Source organism: Macaca fascicularis, chromosome 4 (assembly GCF_037993035.2).
Source record: "Macaca fascicularis isolate 582-1 chromosome 4, T2T-MFA8v1.1".
Lineage (NCBI taxonomy): Eukaryota > Metazoa > Chordata > Mammalia > Primates > Cercopithecidae > Macaca > Macaca fascicularis.
In genome coordinates this window covers 148,335,977-148,359,176 of record NC_088378.1, presented here as the reverse complement: position 1 = coordinate 148,359,176, position 23,200 = coordinate 148,335,977, and the positions used below count along the sequence as shown (strand labels likewise).

General features: G+C 41.8%; 1 protein-coding gene and 1 pseudogene across 18 annotated transcripts in view; both read right to left on the bottom strand.

Annotated features, from left to right (window-relative positions):
• The window catches only part of KIAA0319 (KIAA0319 ortholog), a 106,134-nt gene that overhangs the window by 31,439 nt on the left and 51,495 nt on the right, over window positions 1–23,200 (bottom strand). For 12 of the 18 annotated variants that reach the window (XR_012434166.1, XM_005553906.5, XM_074038778.1 and 9 more), the window contains 8 exons: window positions 20,713–21,458; window positions 13,717–13,909; window positions 7,819–7,917; window positions 6,472–6,569; window positions 5,151–5,238; window positions 4,076–4,168; window positions 2,392–2,524; window positions 638–866 (listed from right to left, as the gene is read on the bottom strand). Coding sequence is in view for 17 of the 18 variants with exons in the window: in XM_005553906.5 (XP_005553963.3) it covers window positions 638–866; window positions 2,392–2,524; window positions 4,076–4,168; window positions 5,151–5,238; window positions 6,472–6,569; window positions 7,819–7,917; window positions 13,717–13,909; window positions 20,713–21,458 (1,679 nt within the window). In the remaining variant the exon portion in view is untranslated. Of the gene's footprint in view, window positions 1–637; window positions 867–2,391; window positions 2,525–3,801; window positions 4,169–5,150; window positions 5,239–6,471; window positions 6,570–7,818; window positions 7,918–13,716; window positions 13,910–20,712; window positions 21,459–23,200 lie in introns of all 18 variants that reach the window. The other 6 variants (XM_074038782.1, XM_074038783.1, XM_074038784.1 and 3 more) reach the window with 3 other exon arrangements.
• On the bottom strand, window positions 9,061–9,928 carry LOC102124318 (large ribosomal subunit protein eL8 pseudogene; annotated as a pseudogene).

Sequence of the window (23,200 nt, the reverse complement as noted above, 5' to 3'; positions counted from 1 at the left end):
CAAATAGCTTTGCCAATCACAAAAAAGAAGAATAAGCAAACACGTCTCTACTAAAAATATTTTTTAAAAATCAGCCAGGCATGATGGCGAGCACCTGTAAGTTTCCATGGAAACTTCACACACAACAGAAGTTTCAAGATTATTATGTTGTTAGACAAACATACTTAAAAGATTTGAACAAATCAAAAGGTAGATACAAACAAGACCCTAAAAAGCGACCAGTGGATGTAGACAAGATAACATGGAGTTTCTACAAACAGGAGAAACAGAATAACAAAACAAATTCTGATAATGAGGTTTAGATTAGATTATTTCTAAGGTTTCTCCCAATACAAAAATACTTCTCTAACAGATGTGAGACTTTTCCCAAACTGATCTCAAGATCTAATTTTCAACACAGAGCCAATTGGTTGCTGTCCTGTGCTATCTAAGTAGGAGAGGGGAAAGGATGTAAACTTGGAAGATTTGTGAGCTTCGGTCCTTTTCCAATAGTTGTAATATATCAGGTAACTTTACAAAATAAAGTATCTAAATTGAACTGCCTACCCCAACCAATAGCAGATAGGTAGGTAGGTAGGTAGGTAGATAGACAGACAGACAGACAGACAAAAGTCTGAAGGCAGGACGGAGAACTTGCCTGCATGGCCACATGTTTGCCCTCACTCCCAGGACCCAGGGACCACTCATAGAGGACAATCTGGTGATCGTCACTGCTCTGGTTTCCATTCAAAGTGATGGAGTTTTGAGGCAAAGTTATGGTGTGATTTGGTCCAGCGTTAGCGACCGGTGGGTAGTCCACAGCATTGTTGACTATTAGGGCTGCAGTTGTAGAGTTAGTGGCTCCGTCCGAGTCTGTAACAGTCAACCTACAAAAAGGAGAAGAAACCATAGTTGGAAGAATATACCAGGCTGGGCGCAGTGGCTCACGCCTGTAATCCCAACACTGTGGGAAGCTGAGGTGGGAGGATTGCTTAAGCCCAGGAGTTCTGAGACCAGCTGGGCCATAGAGTGAGACTCTGTCTCTATTTAACAACAACAACAAAAAAAATTAGCCAGTATGGGCATGCATACCTGTAGTTCTAGCTACTTGGGAGGCTGAGGTGGGAGGATCACTTGAGCTCGGGGAGGTCAAGGCTGCAGTGAGCCAATATTGCTCCACTGCGCTGCAGCTCAGGCAGCAGAGCAACAGACCGTCTCAAAAAACAACCAAAAAAAAAAAAAAAGAAACAGACAAAAAAATAATATGCCAAATCTCAAGGTAAACTTAGGTCAATTTAGTCTGCTCATGAAACAGTTCTCAGAAGAACTCGGAACAGTTAAAAACAGAAATTTAAGAATGAAGCAAAGATAAACACAGACTTGATATTTTTGTTTGATTTTGTTGCTGTTGAGTATTTTAGTGTTAGTTCATAACATATCGATGTCAGAGTTTCACCTTCATGGATTTCTGATTAGCTTTTGAGATGCTGGGTGAAGAAACCATCCTCACCCAACATAGATGCCATTCTCTAATAATGGAGACTAAAATGGATCAGGTTTAAGTTCTGCCTTCAGGTTGAGCATGCAGAGACAGCAAATCACTCCTGAATTTTCAGCTACAAAGCTTTTTATTTTTTAATCCTTTTCTAGAGGACTTATAATTATGTTTTCAGGATACTCCTTGCAAAGCGGTATTAGGATTAAGCACTTTCAAATGCGAACCAGTGCCCAACCTCTGTAAACAAAAAAGAGAAGTGCATTAACCTTCCTGCACTAAACTGATTCCTAATGTGGTCCTGAGGACAGTGAATTCACAAATGGGTCACTTCATCCTTCTACGTTAAAGATGGTGGTGGGAGCAGTGATGAGTGCTAAATAATATCAATAGGCATATGACAATGAAGCTGTGGCAAGAACACAGGCCTTCCTTGCAGGGAAAGCACATGTAGGGGGCACCTGTGCATTCTGAGCTGCCTTCCACACTATCCCTCATACTCCACACAACCAAGAGCCAACTTCCACTTCTGGCTCTGACAGCAAACCAAACACCTAAAGTCCTTCCTTCTCAACCAGGCTGAGTCAGGACACTTTCTGGGCCCATTAGGAAATTTCTTCCTGGGTTAGGAGCAGTAACCTGTTCCAATCAGATGGTAAAGCATAATTAAATACAAATGAATTAAATGAATCTCATAAAGTACTTTTCACTATATATAAATTTTACTCCAATGAATAAATAAAGTTCATATTAATTGATGAGGGTATCAGAGCTCCAGCGGCATCGAACCAAAACCCCCATGAAAGCCAAATCTCTTTTGATCAAAATAAGAAGTGCAGTGTTTTATGTGCATTGATTTAAAGAAACAGTAAAAATGTAAGTAGCAGGCAGCACAATAAAGGCAGGGACCCACTTGCCTGAAACTATAGTTACCAGGATCAAGGTTAGACAAGCGTAAGACGGGAGAGTCAACTGAAGTCTTCTCTTCTATGAAGGGCCCGTTAATTTCTTCCCAGTGATAACTCACTATTTCAGTATCATCTGTACTTTCTAAAAGATTAAGAAATAGAGACAAGAATGAAATACAAGAAGAGGAAGACATAAGTTTTATACTTTAATTACTGCATATTTAAATTCATTTTTATATGAAATTATGTACTTGCCTAGATCTCAATGGATATATATTGTATTAGAAGGAGGTTCTTTCCTACTCCTGAAATTATATCACTATTTTTCTCCTGGATTTCTACCAGATTTGACTGAGGCTGTTCCCACTCAGTTGAATATTTAAGAAGCACAGTGACAGAGGCTTTTGCTTTTAAAAAAACAGGAGTCAACAAAACGCAACACATGGAAATGCTACTGCTGCTCACCTCAGCTACAGCACGCGAGCTCCTACTGATCATTTTAAATAGGCACCTGAGCTGACAGGTTCAAAGAGACTTGAGTTGCTTTTCTATAACTTACAAAACATCATTTACTACCTTAATTATTAAGGGGTAAATCCAGAGAAAGGTCACATCCTTACATGAAAATTTTCCATTTCTACTTTAAAAGAGAACAAACAAAATGTGCCATGCAGATTCACAGAAATTTAGACCTGGAAAGGGGCTAGTTTCATCTAATTCATTTAAGGAAAGAACAAGTTCATGTGACAGATTAATAATCATGAACAGTTGCCTGTATATAAGCCACACTGAATTAGAGGAATCAAAATGTGACCTATTTGCTCATGTAAATATTTCCATTTAAAATATGCTTTATTTTCATGTTGCTAAGATGGAAATGTGGACTATTTTTGAATAGATGCAAATGGTCATGTCAATGTGATCTCTGTAAATTTGCAGGCTTGCAAGATAGAGCAGCTTTAATGGCTAACAAGTATTCTTCTCCCAACAACCAAGGCAACCGTTCTTCACTCTCTAAAGGATTTGGTATTAGCTTTGTGATTAAATGTACATAAAATGCAATTACCTGGTACACTGATAAGGTTGAACCTAGTCAAACACAGGATGTTTTCAACCAATTCTTATTTACATGGACACCTGTAGTTACACAGGGGTCCCTTCCACATATACTCCAATAGAAGAAATGATCTCTGAACAAATTTACAAAACCACCATGCTCCCTCACTGAAGATATCCCTTCTAAGAGTTCTTAAAAGCGATTTTCCCATCTGGTGGGGAGCACCTCCCCTCCCAAGTCAGGTCACGAGAGCGCCTCTCTGGCATCTAATTAATTCTTTTAAAATACTCTTCTAAAATAAGTTATATATATAAAAATATATACATATATGAAGTGATTTTCCAACTACTCTCCATACATACCACACCAGAAGGAGATTCTTCAATAATTGCTAAAATTTCCTATCAAACGGCCAGGCTCTAAAGAACTTTCTAATAAAACAGACAAAAGGTGAAGGGAAAATAAGCACAGGATAGAGGAGCTAAAGGAATTAAAGAAGACATAAAACTAAAGAAGGAGGTGATTGTTTATCAAAGTAACAGCCCATAAGTCCTCCCAGCTTTGACGCAGAGCACCCATTACATTTCATAGCATGTAGAGAAAAAAGAAATCCCTAAACTGTCACAGGATACACACGGCTGCCATCAATGAGGGCTGACGTCAAAGGCAAAGTGAGCTCTTGCAGTTGGGGAGAAACAACGGCTACAGGTGGCAGATTGGCTCTTCTGGCTGTAACAGAGAAAAAAGGACAGTGACTGAGCCCGTGTTGGGTATGCGTATGTCATTACCTACATAAAATCATCTACTTTAAAAACTTGACTATTAAATGTCCTGTCAAGAAGGTGTTTATCCGACAGGCCTCAGCTATAGAAATCAATTTTTAAAGTCTGGAGTCTCTCTGAATTTCAGGAGCTTGTCTGTACATTTACATTTTTGCATGTAAGCCCAGGGTCAGTGAAGATGTACAATAATAACCAAGGGGCTCATCACAGAGTGTGAGCAGTAATTACAGAGCAGGAGCAAGGGATTACAGTTCCAGCTCCTGGGATTGACTGGATCTTATATCTCTGACTGAAGGCAACTCACCCCCAACCATGCTTCAGCTGTAATAATAACCAGGCAGAATATGCAAAAGATAGAGCCATCAGGCCCTCAGGGTGGGCTCAAGTTGGTGCAGGGGAGGTTCACCTTGATTGGTAGGTTGTGCCCTCAGCACAGGTGAGGGGATGGTGGGGACTGAAAGCCAGCCTATGTTCTACGCAACAAGCCAGGGCTGTGCCCACCCAGCCCAAGAACCACCTGTTTCTAATTGACACGAATATACTGATCAATGGGCACACATTTTCCCCTGACCTCTTGGTTGCTCAGCTGAGTGTATTTAACATGCCCCTGCTCCAAAGGTGCTGAATCATGGAGAGTGGAGGTAGAAGTTAGAGAGGATGGCGTAAATGTCAGATAGAGAGGGCTAAGTTGGATTCGCCACCTTTCAAGAGCAGCCAGCAATAACCTTGTCAAGCAAGTACTAAGTGATGTATGAAAGGTAGAAAAAAATAATAATAATCTTTGCGTGTTTTCTCTACAATGGAGCCTAATTCAAAATAGGTTTTCTCTCTCTAGATAGATAGGTAGATAAATATAGACATAGTCATCCAGGCACCAAAAATTGAGATAAATGTGTACAACAGGAGGCCATTCTCTTACACAGGCTTACCAGGCTTAACAGTGACATTGACAAATCCTTCTCCAAAGGCGTTTTCACTAGAAACAGCAACTTTGAAGACATAAAGTCCAACGGACAACTGTAACATAAAGAAAAATTATACAATTCAACATACAAGACATGATGGGTCCACTACCTAGAAAAAGCTAAAATGTCCCAGAAGCCACACTCCTAAAGTCAGCATAGAGAAGGGGCTCAGGAGAGAGTCTCATTTGGATGTGCCAAGAGGCTGCCACATGTTTGAAGCCTGAATTCTGGAACACTAAGGATCACCTATATAGGCCTTTAGCTTCGCTACAGAGGGCTTCACAGAGGCCTGGGTGAGATGGACCAGCAGAGGGCAGCAGTTCTCAAATGTGTGTATGGAATCTTGCATTTTTACCACCTAGCTCTAGTACGTTGGTTGCCAGTGGTCTGGATGCCACACTTTGAGAAACAGAGCTCCATGACATGAGGGTGATGCAAGTCTGTGTTGTACCATTAGCTGTGTGATTCCAGGAGATGAAGTCAACATAATCATCTGGTAGGAAACTAGACTTCTAGTTGCTAAGTCGGTTTATATATCCTCCTAGACCAGAAAGAGGGCATGTTTCTTGTGAGTGCTTGTATCATAGAGCAACATGTGATAGGGCAATTTGTGACCTGGAATGGAATTATTTGTAACTCTAGAGATGTGCTAGATTGAGAACCAGAGATAAGTAAAATGTCCTTAACACTGCAAGGAGAGCAAGAGTTAGATCTGGTTTTTAACCTCAATGCAATGCTTGTGGGACAACCAGGCTCTTTTCCCCAAACTGAGATATACCAAGTAGCCCAAATAAAGAAAAGCCATCCAAAGCCTCTTAACCATCTGCCTGCCTACTTGCATGGCTGAAACTTCACTCGTTCATATCCTTCTTTTGATCTTACCATAAGAAAGATGTTTGCAGCTAGGCATGGTGGCTCACGCCTGTAATCCCAGCACTTTGGGAGGCCAAGGAGGGCAGATCACTTGAGGTCAGGAATTCAAAACCAGCCTGGCCAACATGGTGAAACCCCACCTCTACTAAAAATACAAAAAAATTAGCTGGGCGTGGTGACACGCACCTGTAATCCCAGCTACTTGTGAGGCTGAGGTAGGAGAATCACTTGAACCCAGGAGGCAGAGGTTGCAGTGAGCTATAATTGTGCTACTGCACTCCAGCCTGGGCAACAGAGCATGACTCTCTCCAAAAAAAAGAAAGACGTTTGGGTTCAGTAGCTAAGAAGGTATTAACTGAGTTCTATGCTGTTATGCTGTGCTGTCAGACACAACCAGTCTCCAGTTACTTACTTGAGAGAGATTAAGAGTTTGCATGTGTCCTTGTTTTATTTCACCTTGGTAGTCTATGGGGTGGCTTATTAAACTCCATTCATAGCTGTAGGTTGTTTCTGAGAGCAAAAAATAAATATGAGTAGTTATAAATTCTGAGAGGTCACTAGATAACCTGGGCAGAGGGAAGATGACAGTCTTTAAACCACCAGTGCAGATTACCTTAGATACACTCAACTCAGCTTTCTTTTTTTTTTTAAACTTATATATATATATTTTGAGTCTATTTGTTTTTATCCCCTCGCTCTTGCTATCGTCTTATGAACTTGACTTTCAACTATCAGCCAAGTAAAGAATAACACGTATCTTCTTAATGTAACATTTCTTTTTTTGTTATAAAAACATACAACTTACAGGAAATTTTTAAAATGTATAAAGTTAAAAAAACAAAACCTCTCTAATTTAACTGTTAGTATTTGATGAGTTTTTTTCTAGGAGGCTACATCTGACTATCCACATCAGTTTTAACATAGTATAATCCACTGTGCTTTTCTCTTTTTAACAAAAGGCAAGGACATTTCAATTCATTTGATCTGTTGTAGGGCTTTATTTAAGGACACAAAAACAGAGTATAAACACATCTATGTTAAGATGAAACTGTCTCCCAGCTTCAGATATTAGTAGTTAAAATATAAGATACCTCATCTCAAAGGATTAAAATGCAAATGTCAAATATTATCATCTCTGTGTATAAAATTTTGACCAATATGTGATGGAGAAAAAAATGAATTAAGGAACTAAGCCGAATGAGAAATAGTCAAACACCTTAAGAACAATGCATTTGAAAGGCCACAGGTCCCAGGTCAAATGCTTACTGAATGGTAGAGCACTGGACAAGTAGAAGAAAGAGCATTTTGAATAAAATTTTTTGAGCAGCTAGTGTGAGGCATCCTGAGAACCTCAGAGCCGTGATTGTCAACGCCACAGTATCTGCAAACAAACCTATGGGTGCACGCCACTTCCCTCTCATCCCGGTGGAATCTTCCCAGGTTCTATGGGTTATCACAGGTCAAGAACTGGTACATGGCAACCTCTCCTGATCTGCTTTGTATCATCAGAAATGTATGACTTTCCATCCTGATCAATTAAATGATACATACTGTACTTAATTTCCTAGATTCTTACTCCATTTTAAACTATTTCAACAAATTTTGATGCTTAAGGATAATCAAAGCCTTGTCTTCCACCTTTGTTTGTGACGTTGTGCAACGTTGTGAAAAAGAATCGGCATTGTAAATAGTCTGTAAGGACCTGCTAGGGAAGAACACTCCAGTTCCTAGCGGTCAGGAAGGAAGGTTAAACTCTCACCTGCAGGTGGCGCTGGCACAACAAAGGCCTTCAGTTCAACTTCATTGTCGGGTAAAGTTATAATTAGGTTATCTCCAGCCGATACCATAAGTTCTTTCACTAAAAGTTAATTAGAAATAATACATGTAATTGTATAATATAATTTGTTACATTACTGCTCTACACTAGATCTGTTTTTAGTATCCATACATTAAAATAGCATATGTTTTTGTAATAGTTCTTCGTCAGATTTTAGCTAAGGCACGTTCTTCCTCTGGCTAGAAATTGAACTGCACACTGTATTATAGTGCAGGGTTTTAAACCACAAATGTGAGTTGGCACTGTGACAAAAATAATGATTCAAATTGACTGAGCAATGTATTGGGTGACAAGAGTTGCGTGAAACAGGTTTCACGTAATTGTGGATTGGGTCCATTTTCTCCCTTGCTACCAGCTTTTCTTGACTCCCTGGTGTGAGCTATTTTTAGTTATAAAAAGATTGAGTGTAATCCTAAGTGTTTCTGTCTCATTAGTCACACTCCACTCAGTTCTGATAGTAGCCTCATGAATTACTGCTAATGACCTTGTATTTGGAAACTTTCCAAGACAAAATCCAGTCCCTCAATATAAAAAGCCTATTTTAACTTAAGCAGCAGGAACATTAAGTCTTATCAAAAGTGCTTAGCCACCAAGTAAACATTCAGAACAATACTTGTTTACTTTCTCTATAACCAGATTACATTGATATATTCATAAATTCTATCGGTTTGACTCCATTGGACATTAGTTTCACTTGTAAAATATATTGTGACATGTCCAGACACCACACAGAGAAAAGCAGATTTTTAAAAAAAGCTGGGTGCTCTCCAGAGGGATCAGCTGTGAGGAGATGTCAGACAGGTTGTTCATTTAATCCACTCCCCACCTCTCAGTCCTCAGTCCCTCGAGTGCCTCCTAGATCAGCTGCAGGGGCTCTCAGTGGCTTTGCTGGCTCCTCTCTTGTCATTTTCACTAACTCTTTATCCTGAAAGTCAGCAACTGTAGACCTAGAAAGGACATTGACCCAAACCTATCATGTTGTAGACGGGGAAATTAAATCCTAGAAAAGCAAAGTTGTCCAAAGCTGTATGGTAATTAGCAATAGGTCCACCAATATTTAATTAATTTAAATGTATGTATTTCAACAAACACTTATATATCAGATTAAAGTGTGCTAGGCATTGCCCCAAGGGCTTTTTTTTTTTTTTTTTTGAAGGAAAATTTGAATTTTAATTATTTTTATGTACAGAAAACTCAACAGTGTACATTTAACCCAGCTTAGTGGCAAGTTCTTTAGCCTTTGCCTTTTCGAGCTTGGCGATACAAGCCACAGACTTGGGACCCAGGACATTGCGGCCCCAGTGACGGCGGATCTCATCGTATCTGTCATTGTAATTGGTCCTGATAGCTTCCACCAGCTTAGCCAAAGCGCCTTTGTCTTCCGAGTTCACCTGTGTGAAGGCGACAGTGGTGCAGGTCTTCCTGTGGACTAGACGGCCCAGTCTGGCCTTCCCCTTGATAATGCAGTAAGGGACCCCCATTTTACGACACAGGGCAGGCAAGAAGACAACCAGCTCGATGGGATCTACATCATGTGCAATCACCACCAGCTGAGCCTTCTTGTTCTCCACCAAGGTGGTGACGGTGTTAACTCCTGCTCGAAGGACAGGTGGTCTTTTAGTGGGGACATCCCCTTTGCCAGCAGCTTTCTTCTCGGCCCGGGCCAACAGCCTCTGCTTCTTCTCTTGTTTTGTCTCTGGTCTGTACTTGTGGGCCAGATTAAGCAGCTGAGTAGCTGTTTGGCGGTCCAGGGCCTGGGTGAACTGGTTAATAGCAGGAGGCACTTTCAGCCGCTTATAGAGGATGGCTCTCTGCCGCTGCAACCTGATATAGCGAGGCCATTTCACAAAGCGGGTGAGGTCTCTTTTGGGCTGGATGTCCTGTCCAATGCCAAAATTCTTAGGTCTTTTCTCAAACAGGGGATTCACCACTTTCTTGGCCTCCTGCTTTTTCACGACAGCAGGGGCCGGAGCCACCTTCTTTCCCTTGGCCTTCTTTCCTTTCGGCATCTTGGGCGGCGGGAGGAGAGAGCGCCCCAAGGGCTTTAAAATGATCAGTTCATTTAATCCTCATTACAACTGTATGCAGTAGGTTCTATTAAAATGCAAAGATCCTGGACCAAACTCCCAGGCCAGTTTCTTTTTCCGTATACTACACAGCTTCTCTTCCACTATTATCTTTCTCTCTGTGGAAGCTCAGGATCAAAGTAAATACAAAAGTTAGAGAGAGTAATCTCCAAAATACATTGCCCACAGAAAAGCTCAGGAAACATGACCCTTAGGTCTTGTATATTCTAATAGCTTCCTTATTGGAAAATCTAATGGAAGCTTTGCAATCCTCACCATGACCTCTGCAACACATGGAGCTTTGATACGTCTTCATTTTTGGAACTACAGGAGACCACAACATGCCACCCCAAAATATGATTTGTGAAAGGGAAATAAATCTCGGGACCCCCAAATCACTAAGCCAAAGGGAAAAGTCAAGCTGGGAACTGTGTCAGGCAAACCTGCACCTCATTGTATTCCTAAACAAATACATACAAAGATTTAAAAAAAAAAAAAAAAAAGCTACATGCCTCCCTTATAATTTGCCCACAAAGAAATTCCTTGTGGGCCTCAAGATCCTTGCCCTAAAACAGTTTTGTGGAATTTCACCCTGGCAGTGTAAATCAATAGCTTATCTTTACAGGTGCAGGGGGTGGGGAAAAGGACAGAGCTCAGTCATCCCTCTGCTCACCTGAGACAAATGCATATCTAATTGCTTCCTCTGCCCTATTGTTTACGAAAAAATACACATTCACTGAGCCAGACAAGGCATAAGTGACTATTCCTCTACCCCCTCTCACAAGTAAATTGTGTATTCAGTGAAAGACTGATCAAAGACTCAATGCAATATTTGTCTCTTATCTACCTGTGACCTGAAAGACCCCCTTCCAGTTGTCATGCCTTTCTGGACTGAACCAATGTACATCTCACACACACTGATTGATGTCTTATGTCTCCCTAAAATGTATAAAACCAAGGTGGCCAGGCACAGTGGCTCACACCTGTAATCCCAGTACTTTGGGAGGCTGACGCAGGTGGATCACTTGAAGTCAGAAGTTCGAGACCAGGCTGGCCAACACAGAGAAACCCCGTCTCTACTAAAAATATAAAAATTAGCCGGGCATGGTAGTGGGTGCCTGTAATCCCAGCTACTTAGGAAGCTGAGGTAGGCAAATCGCTTGAACCTCGGAGGCAGAGGCTGCAGTGAGCCAAGGTCATGCCACTGCACTCCAGCCTGGCCACAAAGCAAGACGCCATCTCAAAACAAAAAAAAAAAAAACAAGCTGTACCCTGACCACCTTGGGTACATGTCATCAGGACCTCCCGAGGCTGTGTCACTGGTGAGTCCTTAACCTTGGCAAAATAAACTTTCTAAATTGATTGAGACCTGTCTCAGATACTTCTGGTTCACAGACTATAAGAAACTAGAATATGCCATTGTAACTATAACTCTATTATATAAGGATTATTTTGAGCTCTGTGTTTTTTTGTTTTTGTTTTTTTGTTTTTTAAAGAAACACCAGACCAAGAGGAGCTCTGAAAACAGAGTACAAGTTACTCCTTTGTAAGGGAAATTTATATCTATAAAGGAAATCTCCATTTGTAAGGGTATCTCTCCTTCTATACTAGGAAGAGAAGGGTGACTAAATTCCAGGAGATCCATATCAATAGAGAAGGTCCTGACAACTCTGCATGATAAATCTCACTCTTGCTTACTTTACTTATTCTGGGCACCTTTGGCCACTTGCCTTCCCCACTATCTTCTTTCCTTGTTTTAATTCAAGATGCTATATAAGCCAGAGTTCCAGGCTTATATAAGCTTATATAATGTAATAAACCTCTTTGAGATTTCCTCATTTCCCTGGGTATCTCCCACATGTAGGTAAGATGTAGTTATAAACTCGTTTTTTGTTTTTTGTTTTTCTCTTGTGAATCTATCTTTTGTTACAGAGGCACTAGCCTAGAACTTAGAAGGGTAGATGGAAAATTATTCCCTCCTCCTCGATAGAACTCTCTCCCTCTAGCTTTCCTCTTTATCTCCCACCTCTCTGGCACAACTACCCAATCAGTTTTGCAGGCTCCTTCTGCACTTCCAGCTCCTTACATAATGATGTCCCCAAAGTTCCAGTCCTCAGGCCTCTCCTCAGCTCACCCCCCTCTCTCCCTGGATGATCTCCCATGTTCCCCATGTCTCCAACTATCACCTCCACACTGATGACTCGCAATCCTTTATCTTCAGCCCAACCGCTCATCTAATTTTAATTCTGTATTTTCATATGTCTTAGCGTCCTCTTCCTTTACATCCTTACATTCATTCAATCACTCATCAAATCCTTGTGAATCTGCTCCCTTCCTGTCTCCTAAATCTGGTTCCTTCCCTCCATCTCTGCAATCACTCACCATAGCCTTTTCATGGATCTTGTTGCCTCTAGTCAACTCCACACTATTTTCTTTTTTTTCCCTTTTGTTTTTTTTTCTTGGGATGGAGTCTTGCTCTGTCGCCCAGGCTGGAGTGCAGTGGCGCGATCTCAGCTCACTGCAAGCTCCACCTCCCGGGTTCACGCCATTCTCCTGCCTCAGCCTCCCGAGTAACTGGGACTACAGGCGCCCACCACCATGTCTGGCTAATTTTTTGTATTTTTAGTAGAGATGGGGTTTTACCGTGTTAGCCAGGATGGTCTCGATCTCCTGACCTCAGGATCCTCCCACCTCAGCCTCCCAAAGTGCTGGGATTACAGGCATGAGCCACTGCGCCCAGCCTCTTTTTATTCGTTTTTTAGTTTTTTCAAGACAGTCTTGCTCTGTTGCCCAGGCTGGAGTGCAGTGGAGTGATCTCGGCTAACTGCAACCTCTGCCTCCCAGGTTCAAGCAATTCTCCTGCCTCAACTTCCCAAGTAGCTGGGATTACAGGTGTGTGCCACCATGCCCAGCTAATTGTTTTGTATTTTCAGTAGAGATGGGGTTTCACCATGTTGGCCAGGCTGGTCTCGAACTCCTGACCTCATGATCTACTTGCCTGGGCTTCCCAAAGGGCTGGGATTACAGGTGTGAGCCACCGAGCTCATCCCACACTATTTCTTAATACCAATCTGATCATTTTGCTTTCCTGCTTAAAACCATTCAGGGATTCTCTATACCCATCCAGTAAAGTGCAGAATCTTTAACACAAAATACACGATCTTTCCAGTTATTGTCCTGCTTACCAATCCAGTTCCAGCCATACTGAATTCCTTACAGTTCTTCCGAAATGTCCCAGGAGCTCTTGTACTTCTGTCTTCTTGCACAGGCAATGAATGAGAGATGATGGTTGGGAAGCACTGAGCATATTGCCTGGCACTCTGTAAGTGCTCAGTAGATACAATGATCACTATTGTTATTACACATGTTGCTCCCTCCACCTGAACAACAGACCAATGCCATCTTTGCTGGCTCACTCTATCCTAGCATCGTCTCCTCTGGAAAGGCATCCCTGGACCCTCCTAGTGGATCAGGGTGCCCCTCTGCTCCCACAGCAACCTCTCACAGCACTTACCATATTGTATCAGAACCACCTCTTTACCTGTCAGTCTCCTCTCTTGGACTATGGAGTCCCTGAGGGAAAAGACAATGTCTTATTCATCTTTTTATTCCCAGTATGCAGAACCGTTTCTGGCACATGATAGATGCTCAAAAATGTGCCTGGAGGGAATGAGTAAACTTTAAAAGTTGTCACTACCAAATTCTACAGCCTATCTTCAGTACATTTCTTGAAATTGTATTTTTTAAAAGTTACCTGTCCTGGGAGCAGTGGTAGGAGATATGGGTAGTTCAGATGGGGTGGACCCAGAGGGGGCTGTGCTAGTGGGAGGTGTTGGGATGCTGTGCTCTGTACTCCCCAGGGTGACTGTGAGCACTGGGCTTTTCTCCACGGTGGCTGAGCTGAGCTCCAGGCTTGCTGGAGGAAGACTATGGGAAGGCATTAGAACCTATGGGATCAATTACAAGGATAAATTGTTATTAAAAAAAAAAAAAAAAAAAAACAGTTCAACTCTTCAAGCAACTCAGTGTTACCAACCTTTTTCATAAATTAGCTTCAGTAATGTTTGAAAAACCATGAATAATATTGTAAAACTCTGGAACTCTACACCATCTCTCTCAAGCACTCTCTTTGCTGTCTATTAGAAATATAAGGCAACTGTGGGCTGGACAATTAGTATAGTTGAACATACACAAACACTCAAAGAATGAGAAAGTAATTATAGTAGCCCCTAAACTGATGAGTTCAATGGACTGAATGTTTCTGCCCCACACCTCCTTCCACCCCCCAAAATTCATTTGTTGAAATCCTAACCCTCAATGTGATAGTATTTGGAGGTAGGGCCTTTGGGAAGTAATTAGATTATGAGGGTAAAGCCTTCATAAATAGGAATGGTGCCCTTACACGTAGAGGAGAGAGAGCTAGCTAGTTCTCTTTCCTCCTTTTAAGGACACAGCAAAAAGATGACTACCTATAAATCACGAAACCCTCACCAAGAACCCAACCCTGCTGGCATCCTGATCTCAGACCTCCAAACTGTAGTACTGTGAGATATAAATGTCTGTTGTTTAAGCCACCCAGTTCATGGTTGGTATGGCTAGGCTTTGTGCCCCCACCCAAATCTCATCTTGAATAATAATCCCCACGTATCAAGGGAGAGACCAGATGGAGGTAACTGGATCATGGGAACGGTTTCCTCCATGCTGTTCTTGTGATAGTGAGTTCTCACGAGATCTGGTTGTTTTATAAGCATCTGGCATTTCCCCTGCTTGCTCTCTTACCCGCTGCCATGACTGTAAGTTCCCTGGGGCCTCCCCAGCCATGCGGAACTGTGAGTTAATTAAACCTCTTTCCTTTATTAATTAACCAGTCTTGGATATGTCTTTACAGCAGTGTAAGAATGGACTACTACAATGGTATTTTGTCACAGCAGCACAAGCTAAGACAACCATTAAAGCAACAATTGAAGACAATCAAATAATTCAATAGTAAACAGGCTTCTAGAGTAAGTCATCTTTATTCATTTTATTCATTGTGTATAACCGATAACTTAAAGTTACAGAATTAGCCAAGTTAAAGTTTTTGAACTAAACAGTTTGTGCCGAAGTCTCATATCATGATAATAAAATATCTTCTGAGACTTTTAGTCAGTAACTGTGTGGGGCCAGGAAAGTAAAACTCTTAGACTAAGAATATAGATAGACCCACAGGGGCCATGCACAGTGAGAAACCCACAGAAAGAAAAGCTATAATTCAAATGTAAATCAGAGAGGGGGCCATTGGTGCTAATCGAAAAAACAACTACTCTTTTCTACAGTTGAGAAAAGTCAGTAAGGATATGGCATACATTTTGTGCTTGGAAGTGTGATCATTTATATCACTACTAATAGTAACTGAGCCCCCACTGGGTTCCAGATATTTGCTAGGCAACTGGTGAAACCTTCTGCAACTAAATTTCCAGAACCAGGGCAAAAAAAAAAAAAAAAAAAAAAAAAAAGACGAAATGATGAAATTAAGCTGTATTGATCAAACTAAGGGAAACCAATTGACCAACATTTTAAAAATCAGGTAGTGGGTCTACTATATGATTTAAAGATGTTTAATTGAATTGAATTTTCAGGTATCCGGATTTGTGAAGTGAGTGCTACGGATTAAGCTGTTCATTGAATCTGTGCTCTCTAAGAATAGCATGAAATTCAGAATTACTGCAAACCAGGGCTGCAGTAATGTTATGTGTCCATAACATTTTATACTGGGGTCTTTGCAAATCCCATAGGATGAATTGAATTGAATTTTTTTTTTTTTTTTTAGTTTTATCAAGTCCTGAAAAATTATTGCCAAGTTGAAATAAAGAATGAAGGTAGACAGTGGTCAAAGAAATTAAGGCACTTTGGGCCAAGGTCACTAAGCCAGAAATGGCTGAAGGGGAAGAAAACCCTCATCCTGCTCTTCTCTAAAACATTCACTTTTCCACCATGCTGCCTCTTCAGGCTGGAATCACATGCCGATTCTTCCCTTCACTATTCAGAAATCCACCCCCAACCTCCAGCACAGAACTCCTCACTAAGTCATCAGGACACAAGGTCCTCTCTGACAAACCCCTCCAAAGAAAAATGAATCCTCTATGGGAAGCCATGAGCACGGCATCACCCATTTCAGCCTTCAAGTTAACCTGGGCCTCATCAGTAAAAGTTTCAAATGGCTCTTGTTTCTATGTTCTCTACTCATTTATTTTAAAACGACTTGTTTTAGGTGATTTCTCTAGTCTTGTCCACTGGAAAACACAGTTGCAAAAAAATGTCCTTTATCCTCTACAAATCTGATCTTGATTTATTTTTCCTAGATGTCCTATTCGACAGCACTATTTTATGCATAGTACTGTTATAAATATTCATGTACAAGTTTCTATATGGACATGTTTTCTTTCTCTTGTGTAAATACCCAAAAGTGGAATTCCTGGGTCATATGGTAACTCTGCATTTAACATTTTGAGGAAATGCAAGACTGTCTTCCAAAACAGCTGCACTGGGGCCAGCCATAATTGTTCACACCTATAATCCCAGCATTTTAGGAGGCCAAAGCAGGAGGATTCTTTAAGCCCAGGAGTTTGAGACCAGGCTGGGCAACAGGGTGAGACTCTATCTCTACAAAAATAAAAATAAAAAAATTAGCTGGGCATTGTGGTCCCAGCTACTCCGGAGGCTGAGGTGACAGAATCACTGGAGCCCAGGAGTTTAAGTCTGCAGTAAGCCATGCTGCACCGCAGCATTTTGACCTGGGTGCGGAACAAGACCCTGTCTCTCAAAAAACAAAAAACAAAAACAAACCAAAGTGGCTGCAACATCTCACATTCCCACCAGCAGTGTATGAGAGTTCCAATTTCTCTGCATCCTTACTAACACTTATTATCTGTTTTAAGTTTTTATTCTAGCCATCTAGGAGATGTGAAGTGGTATCTCATTGTGGTTTTGACTTGCATTTCCCTAAAGATTAATGGTGCTGAGCATCTTTTCATGTGCTTCTTGGCCATTCTTCTACGATCTTTGGAGAAATTCTATTCAGATCCTTTGCCCATGTTTGAGTTGGGTTGTCTTTTTATTAGTAAGTCGTAAGAGTTATTTATATATTCAGTATACAATATTTATGGTATATTTATCCCATTTTATAGTATATTTATTTATTCCCTCAAGAAAGCTTTACTTTTTTGATGTCGTCATCTGAAATACAAAAGTTTTTACTTTTGATTAATTCAAATTTACCATTTTTCTATTTTATTGCTATGCTTTTGATGTACTAAGAACTACTTGCCTAGCCTAAGTTTACAAAGATTTATGCGGAGTTTTCTTCCATGTCTTTTATAGTTTTAACTCATATATTGAGATCGTTGGTCCATTTTGAGTTAATTTTTTAAAAATAAGGTATGAGATAGGGGTCTAAATTCGTTCTTTTGCATGTAAATATCCAGTTGTCCTAACACCATTTGTTGAAAATACTATTCTTTCCCCACTGAATTTTCTAGATACCTTTACCTAATTGAACTATTTTACATATTTTTTTGGTGAGAGTAGAGATCTTAGTTTCTGTCATCAATTCCAAACTTTGCACTGCATCAGAATGAAATAATGTTTCTTTTCTTTTTGTTTTAAGAGATGGGTTCTCACTGTGTTGCCCAGGCTGGTCTCTAACTTGTAGGTTCAAGCAATTCTCCTACCTCCACATCCCAAGTAATTGGGATAACAGTTGTGCGCAGTGTATTGGGCTTGAGTAAATGATTTCTTATTATGCTATGCATCTAATTTTTATGAACAGTTACTCAGAGATTGTCTACAAATCTAATGTACTTTAGAGGAAACTTTGTATTTCAGTGGAAAGCAGCATGTTATCGGTGGGGCAAGGTGGCTCACATATGTAATCCTAGCATTTTGGGAGGCCAAGGCAGGCAGATCGCTTGAGCTCAGGAGTTTGAGACCAGCCTGGGCAACATGGCAAAATCCCATCTCTACCAAAAATATAAAAATCAGCTGGGTATGGCGGCACGTGCCTGTAGTCCCAGCTACCTTGTGGGGCTGAGTTGGGAGGACTGCTTGAGCCCAGGAGGTCGAGGCTGCAGTGAGCTGAGATGATGCTGCTCCACTCCAGCCTGGGTGACAAAGTAAGACCCTGTCTCAAAAAATTAAAAGAAGATAAAAATAAATAAAAAACATTATATACTGGATACCCCTCCAGGTTATCTGACGCTAGTCGTTCTTGTATTTGAGCTATTTTTACAACTCTATAAGTTATAGGTTATAAAAATGATAAAAATGTAAAATAATTATTGTCTATAGACATGTAAATTCTCCTGTCTGCTAGAGTTTCAACTGAACTCCCTCCTTTCCTCACTGGAAACCCAGTTTTGCCTCTATTTGCACACTCATTTCAATATATTTTTTAACCTATGAATGTGCCTTTTCTTCAGGTTTTCTTGTAGGATAATTATAATCTAGTTCCTTCAGTGATTAATGAGTAGAATAAAATCTCTAACACATGTTCATTTTATATCTAAACAATTCACAATTTCACCTATTTGAATAGTTATCTTTTAACAAAACCAACCTCAAAGAACTAATGAGTCAAAAGATTTTTAATAGAGCTTAATTTCAGAGAGTTCCATCTGTATAAACCAGGAAGTAAATGACTTGGCAATATAAAAGAGGGTATTATATTAACATTTACTGATATGAATAAAGAACATGGTTAATCTCTAATACTTTCAGATTACTTTTAATTATTTTAATTAAAATTGAAATTGAAAGTGTTTTCAGGACAGGCATAGTGGCTCACGCCTGTAATCCCAGCACTTTGGGAGGCAGAGGCAGGTGGATCATGAGGTCAGGAATTCAAAACCAGCCTGACCAATATGGTGAAAGCCCATCTCTACTAAAAATACAAAAATTAGCCAGGCGTGGTGGCAGGTGCCTGTAATCTCAGCTACTCAGGAAGCTGAGGCAGGAGAATCACTTGAACCTGGGCAGCAGAGGTTGCAGTAAGCCGAGACCAGCCACTGCACTCCAGCCTGGGTGACAGAGTGAGACTCTATCTCAAAAAAAAAAAAAAAAAAAAAAAAAAAAAGGAAGTTTTTTCATTTTAATCCAATTATAAGTACAGAAAAATATAGACACTTCAAAATTCAGAAAAATATAAGCAGAAAAAAACCTTCTGATTAAATCTTGGCTGGGCACGGTGGCTCATGCCTGTAATCCCAACACTTTAGGAGGCCAAGGCGGGTGTATCATTTGAGGTCAGGAGTTCGAGGCCATCTTGGCCAACATAGTGAAAATCCATCTCTACTAAAAAATACAAAAATTAGCCAGGCATGGTGTTGCACACCTGTAGTCCCAGCTACCTGGAAGGCTGAGGCAGAAGAATCGCTTGAACCTGGGAGGCGGAGGTTGCAGTGAGCCGAGATCGTGCCACTGCACTCCAGCCTGGGTGACAGAGCAAGATTCTGTCTCAAAAAAAAAAAAAAAAAAAAAAAAAGAAACCACTTAAAAATGACTTCTAGACCTTTTTAAACATTTTTCATGGTTGAGATTATAATGTATAGTCAATTCAATCCAGCATTCCTAACTTATTCTAACATAAGCACTGGAATTTAAAAAAGGAAACCTCCTTTAAAAAATTCTTAAAGTACTCCCAGCTTTTTTTTTTTTTTTTTTTTTTACTTTATTTGACCTATACTCAGCTTCCTCTGATCAACATGCTCATCACATTCTCAAGTCCTGACCAGTTTCCAAACAAGCAGCCTCCGAGCTCTCCAGCTACCCTCTCCTCACCACACAGTTCTCATTGTCTGTCTCCCAGACCTCCTGCCATTAACACTCAGCTTTCCACCTGCTTTTGAAATCGCTCCACTGCAGTGACCCTCATTCTTTTTTCACCTGAGCTTTTTCATGGAACATTTTATGATGCTTAAGTTCTCTCCTTCATATCTCTCTCATCCTATCCAACTGTTCATGATGCCACGTGGAGTTTCTAGCAGCCAAAGCACCTGTTCAGTCTTGAAGAAACCTACTAGGGTGGATTTTCAAAGCCCCTGGGTATATGCGCTGGCTCCAGGGACTTCTATACCATCTCCCTTTGCTTTAAATATTGCTAGAGTCTCCGGGCGTGGTATCTCACACCTGTAATCCCAGCACTTTGGGAGGCCAAGGCTGGTGGATCATGAGGTCAGGAGATCTAGACCATCCTGGCTAACATGGTGAAACCCCATCTCTACTAAAAATACAAAAATATTAGCTGGGCGTGGTGGCAGGCACCTGTAGTCCCAGCTACTCGGGAAGCTGAGGCAGAAGAATGGTGTGAACCTGGAAGGTGGAGCTTGCAGTGAGCTGAGATCACACCACTGCACTCCAGCCTGGGCTACAGAGTGAGACTCTGTCTCAAAAAAAAAAAAAAAAAAAAATTGCTAGAGGCATTTCTAGGGAGAAGGGCTTAAGTCTTCATGAGCTGGCTGACTCGTGAAGGCAGAACTATTTGTTCTTTTTAACAGCCTGGCCATGGAGGCATAGCAAAGGAATGAGATGTTCTGCTTCCTAGAAATCTCTGAGAGACAGTCATCTTTCCTGCCACCACCTGAGATAGGTGCCCTTAGGAGGAACCTCCTTAAGCTCACACAGCCTGAATGAGTGCCTGGCTCCTGAAATTCAGCGCCTCCTGCGCTCTGCCCCACTCAGCCCGTCCCACCCGCAAGCACATCCTGAACACACCCACCTCTTTTCCAGAGCTGTTGCTGGATTGTTCCTGGAGCTGAGAAGCCTTTTCTTTCTCCAACAGTTCTCCTGAAGATGGGGTAGTCAGCAAGGGAAGCAACACACTTCTCTCAGGGAGTTTTGGGGCAGGGGTTGAAGCTGACTCATTCAGGTAATGGAGCTCAGGGTCCTGCTGTGTCTCCGCTGGCACCTCAGGGCTGTCTCCAACAGAGGAGTTGAAGCCCCCCTCGCTGCCTGGCAGTAGGCCCCAGTCCATGTACTCGGCACTCCCTCTGGGCTCCTGCTTGCCATTGGGTTGCAAGAGGTCCTTCTCCAGCTCCCGGTAGTCATCTGAGTACTCAGACATCTCCCCTAGTCCCCAATCTTTGCCTAGAAAGGGTAAGTCCTTTCTGATATCCTCAGGTGAGTCCCCCCAGATCCCCGAGGGGGAGCCCCTGTTCAGCATCATGTCCCCATAGTCCAGCAGCTGTGCAGGCCTCTGAACAGGCCTGAGCACAAAAGTGAGATAAGACCTGATGGGGCCCATCTTCTTGGGCTCACAGTTCTCTTTGTGGGGGCAGCTCACCAGGTAGCAGTGGCCCTCGAACCACCAGGCCAGGTCACAGCTGGACAGGTCACAGCAAGCGGCTGTGCAGTCTACGACAGGGAAGGTGTGAGACACCCGCATGATTCTGGTGGTTTCCAAGTTAGGTGAAATGACTGCATTGGAATACGTCCTCCCCTCGCTGCACTGCTTACAGGCACAACCTGTAAACAAAGTAGTTTCTAATGAAGGAGAAAGGCATATACAGGGAAGCACCTCCAGCTTAAGAAACCAGGAAAAGGGAGTCTTCTCAATCCCTGGCCAGTCTGGCAAGCAAATAAACAATCGGCATTTTCCACAGAAAGATCACAGCAATCCATCAAACCATCCATCCATACATTCATTCTCCTACCTTCCCACCCACTCATTCATCTTCCATCCACTCATCCTTCCATTCATCCACCCATCCATCTTTCCTCCTTTTTTTTTTTTTTTTTTTTTTGAGGCGGAGTCTCGCTCTGTCGCCCAGGCTGGAGTGCAGTGGCGCGATCTCGGCTCACTGCAAGCTCTGCCTCCCGGGTTCCCGCCATTCTCCTGCCTCAGCCTCCCGAGCAGCTGGGACTACAGGCGCCGCCACCACGCCCGGCTAATTTTTTTTTTTTGTATTTTTAGTGGAGACGGGGTTTCATTGTGTTAGCCAGGATGGTCTCGATCTCCTGACCTCGTGATCCGCCCGTCTCGGCCTCCCAAAGTGCTGGGATTACAGGCTTGAGCCACCGCGCCCGGCCCATCTTTCCTCCTATCTTTCCGCCTTTCTACCCATCTGTCTATCCATCCTTTCACCCACATATCCATCCATCTACCCTTCTACTTTTCCATCCATCTATCCATGCATCCATCCTCCCATCCATCCATCCATCTTTCCATTCTTCTACCTTTCCACTCACCCATCCATCACTCCATCCCTCCACCCATCCACCCACTCATCTATCCAGATTCTTACACCTATCCATGCACCCTTCCATCCATTTGTTCTTTTTTCATATAGTTTCACTCCACTTACTTAACAGAAATAGTCTTCTACATTATATTTATATTATTTATAATATTTTACTCCTGATATAAAATTCAGTTATACATGTTTACTTTACAAAATAGCATCATGTCTTTGTTTTATTGTTAATTGATTTTAAGTCTCGCAGGCTATCTTGATGCTGGATAAATGGACAGGGAAGCAAACTGTCACAAGGAGGCAAGGAGACCTTTGTAAGGCAGGAGCCTTCAACTCAAAGCTTAGGGCAGCTTTCAGTGTGGCTGGAGGTGGTGGATTCCTTGGCACACCTCTGGGGTGCGCCGTTCCTTTGTTCTGCAAAAGATCACCTGAATGGGGGCTGTTTTGATATACATACGTTAAAAGCAAAGATCTTAATGCCAAATAAAGTTTGAGAAGGCAAGGCTCCCAACAACTAAATCATTCTTCATTTGGTCCAAGTTGCCAGAATTACTTCAGAATCTATTAGACACACTCTAGAAAGCTCTTCAAGAACGATCAGACTGGAGACCAGGGAACCTGTCGCCCATGTTTGTGTGCTCTATAAATCCTACCCCAATCTGTGGGTATACTAGTTACTTGATGATTGTTAACAAATTAATAAAATCACTGTTGAGCCTTTACAAAGGTAAAAAAGATAGAGAAGGCTGAGTGTGAAGGCTGAGTGTGATGGTTCACACCTGTAATCCCAGCACTTTGTGAGGCCAATGTGGGAGGATTGCTTAAGCCCAGGAGGTTGAGGTTGTAGTGAGCCATGATGGCACCACTGCACTCCAGCCCGGGTGACAGAGCAAGACCCTATCTCAAAAAAAAAAAGCACATAGAAGCATGTGCACCTTCTTGAATCTCCACCTGGTTCAGTCCTCTTGCCTCCACCATGTCCATCAAGGTGGCCCATAATTCCTACAAGGTGTC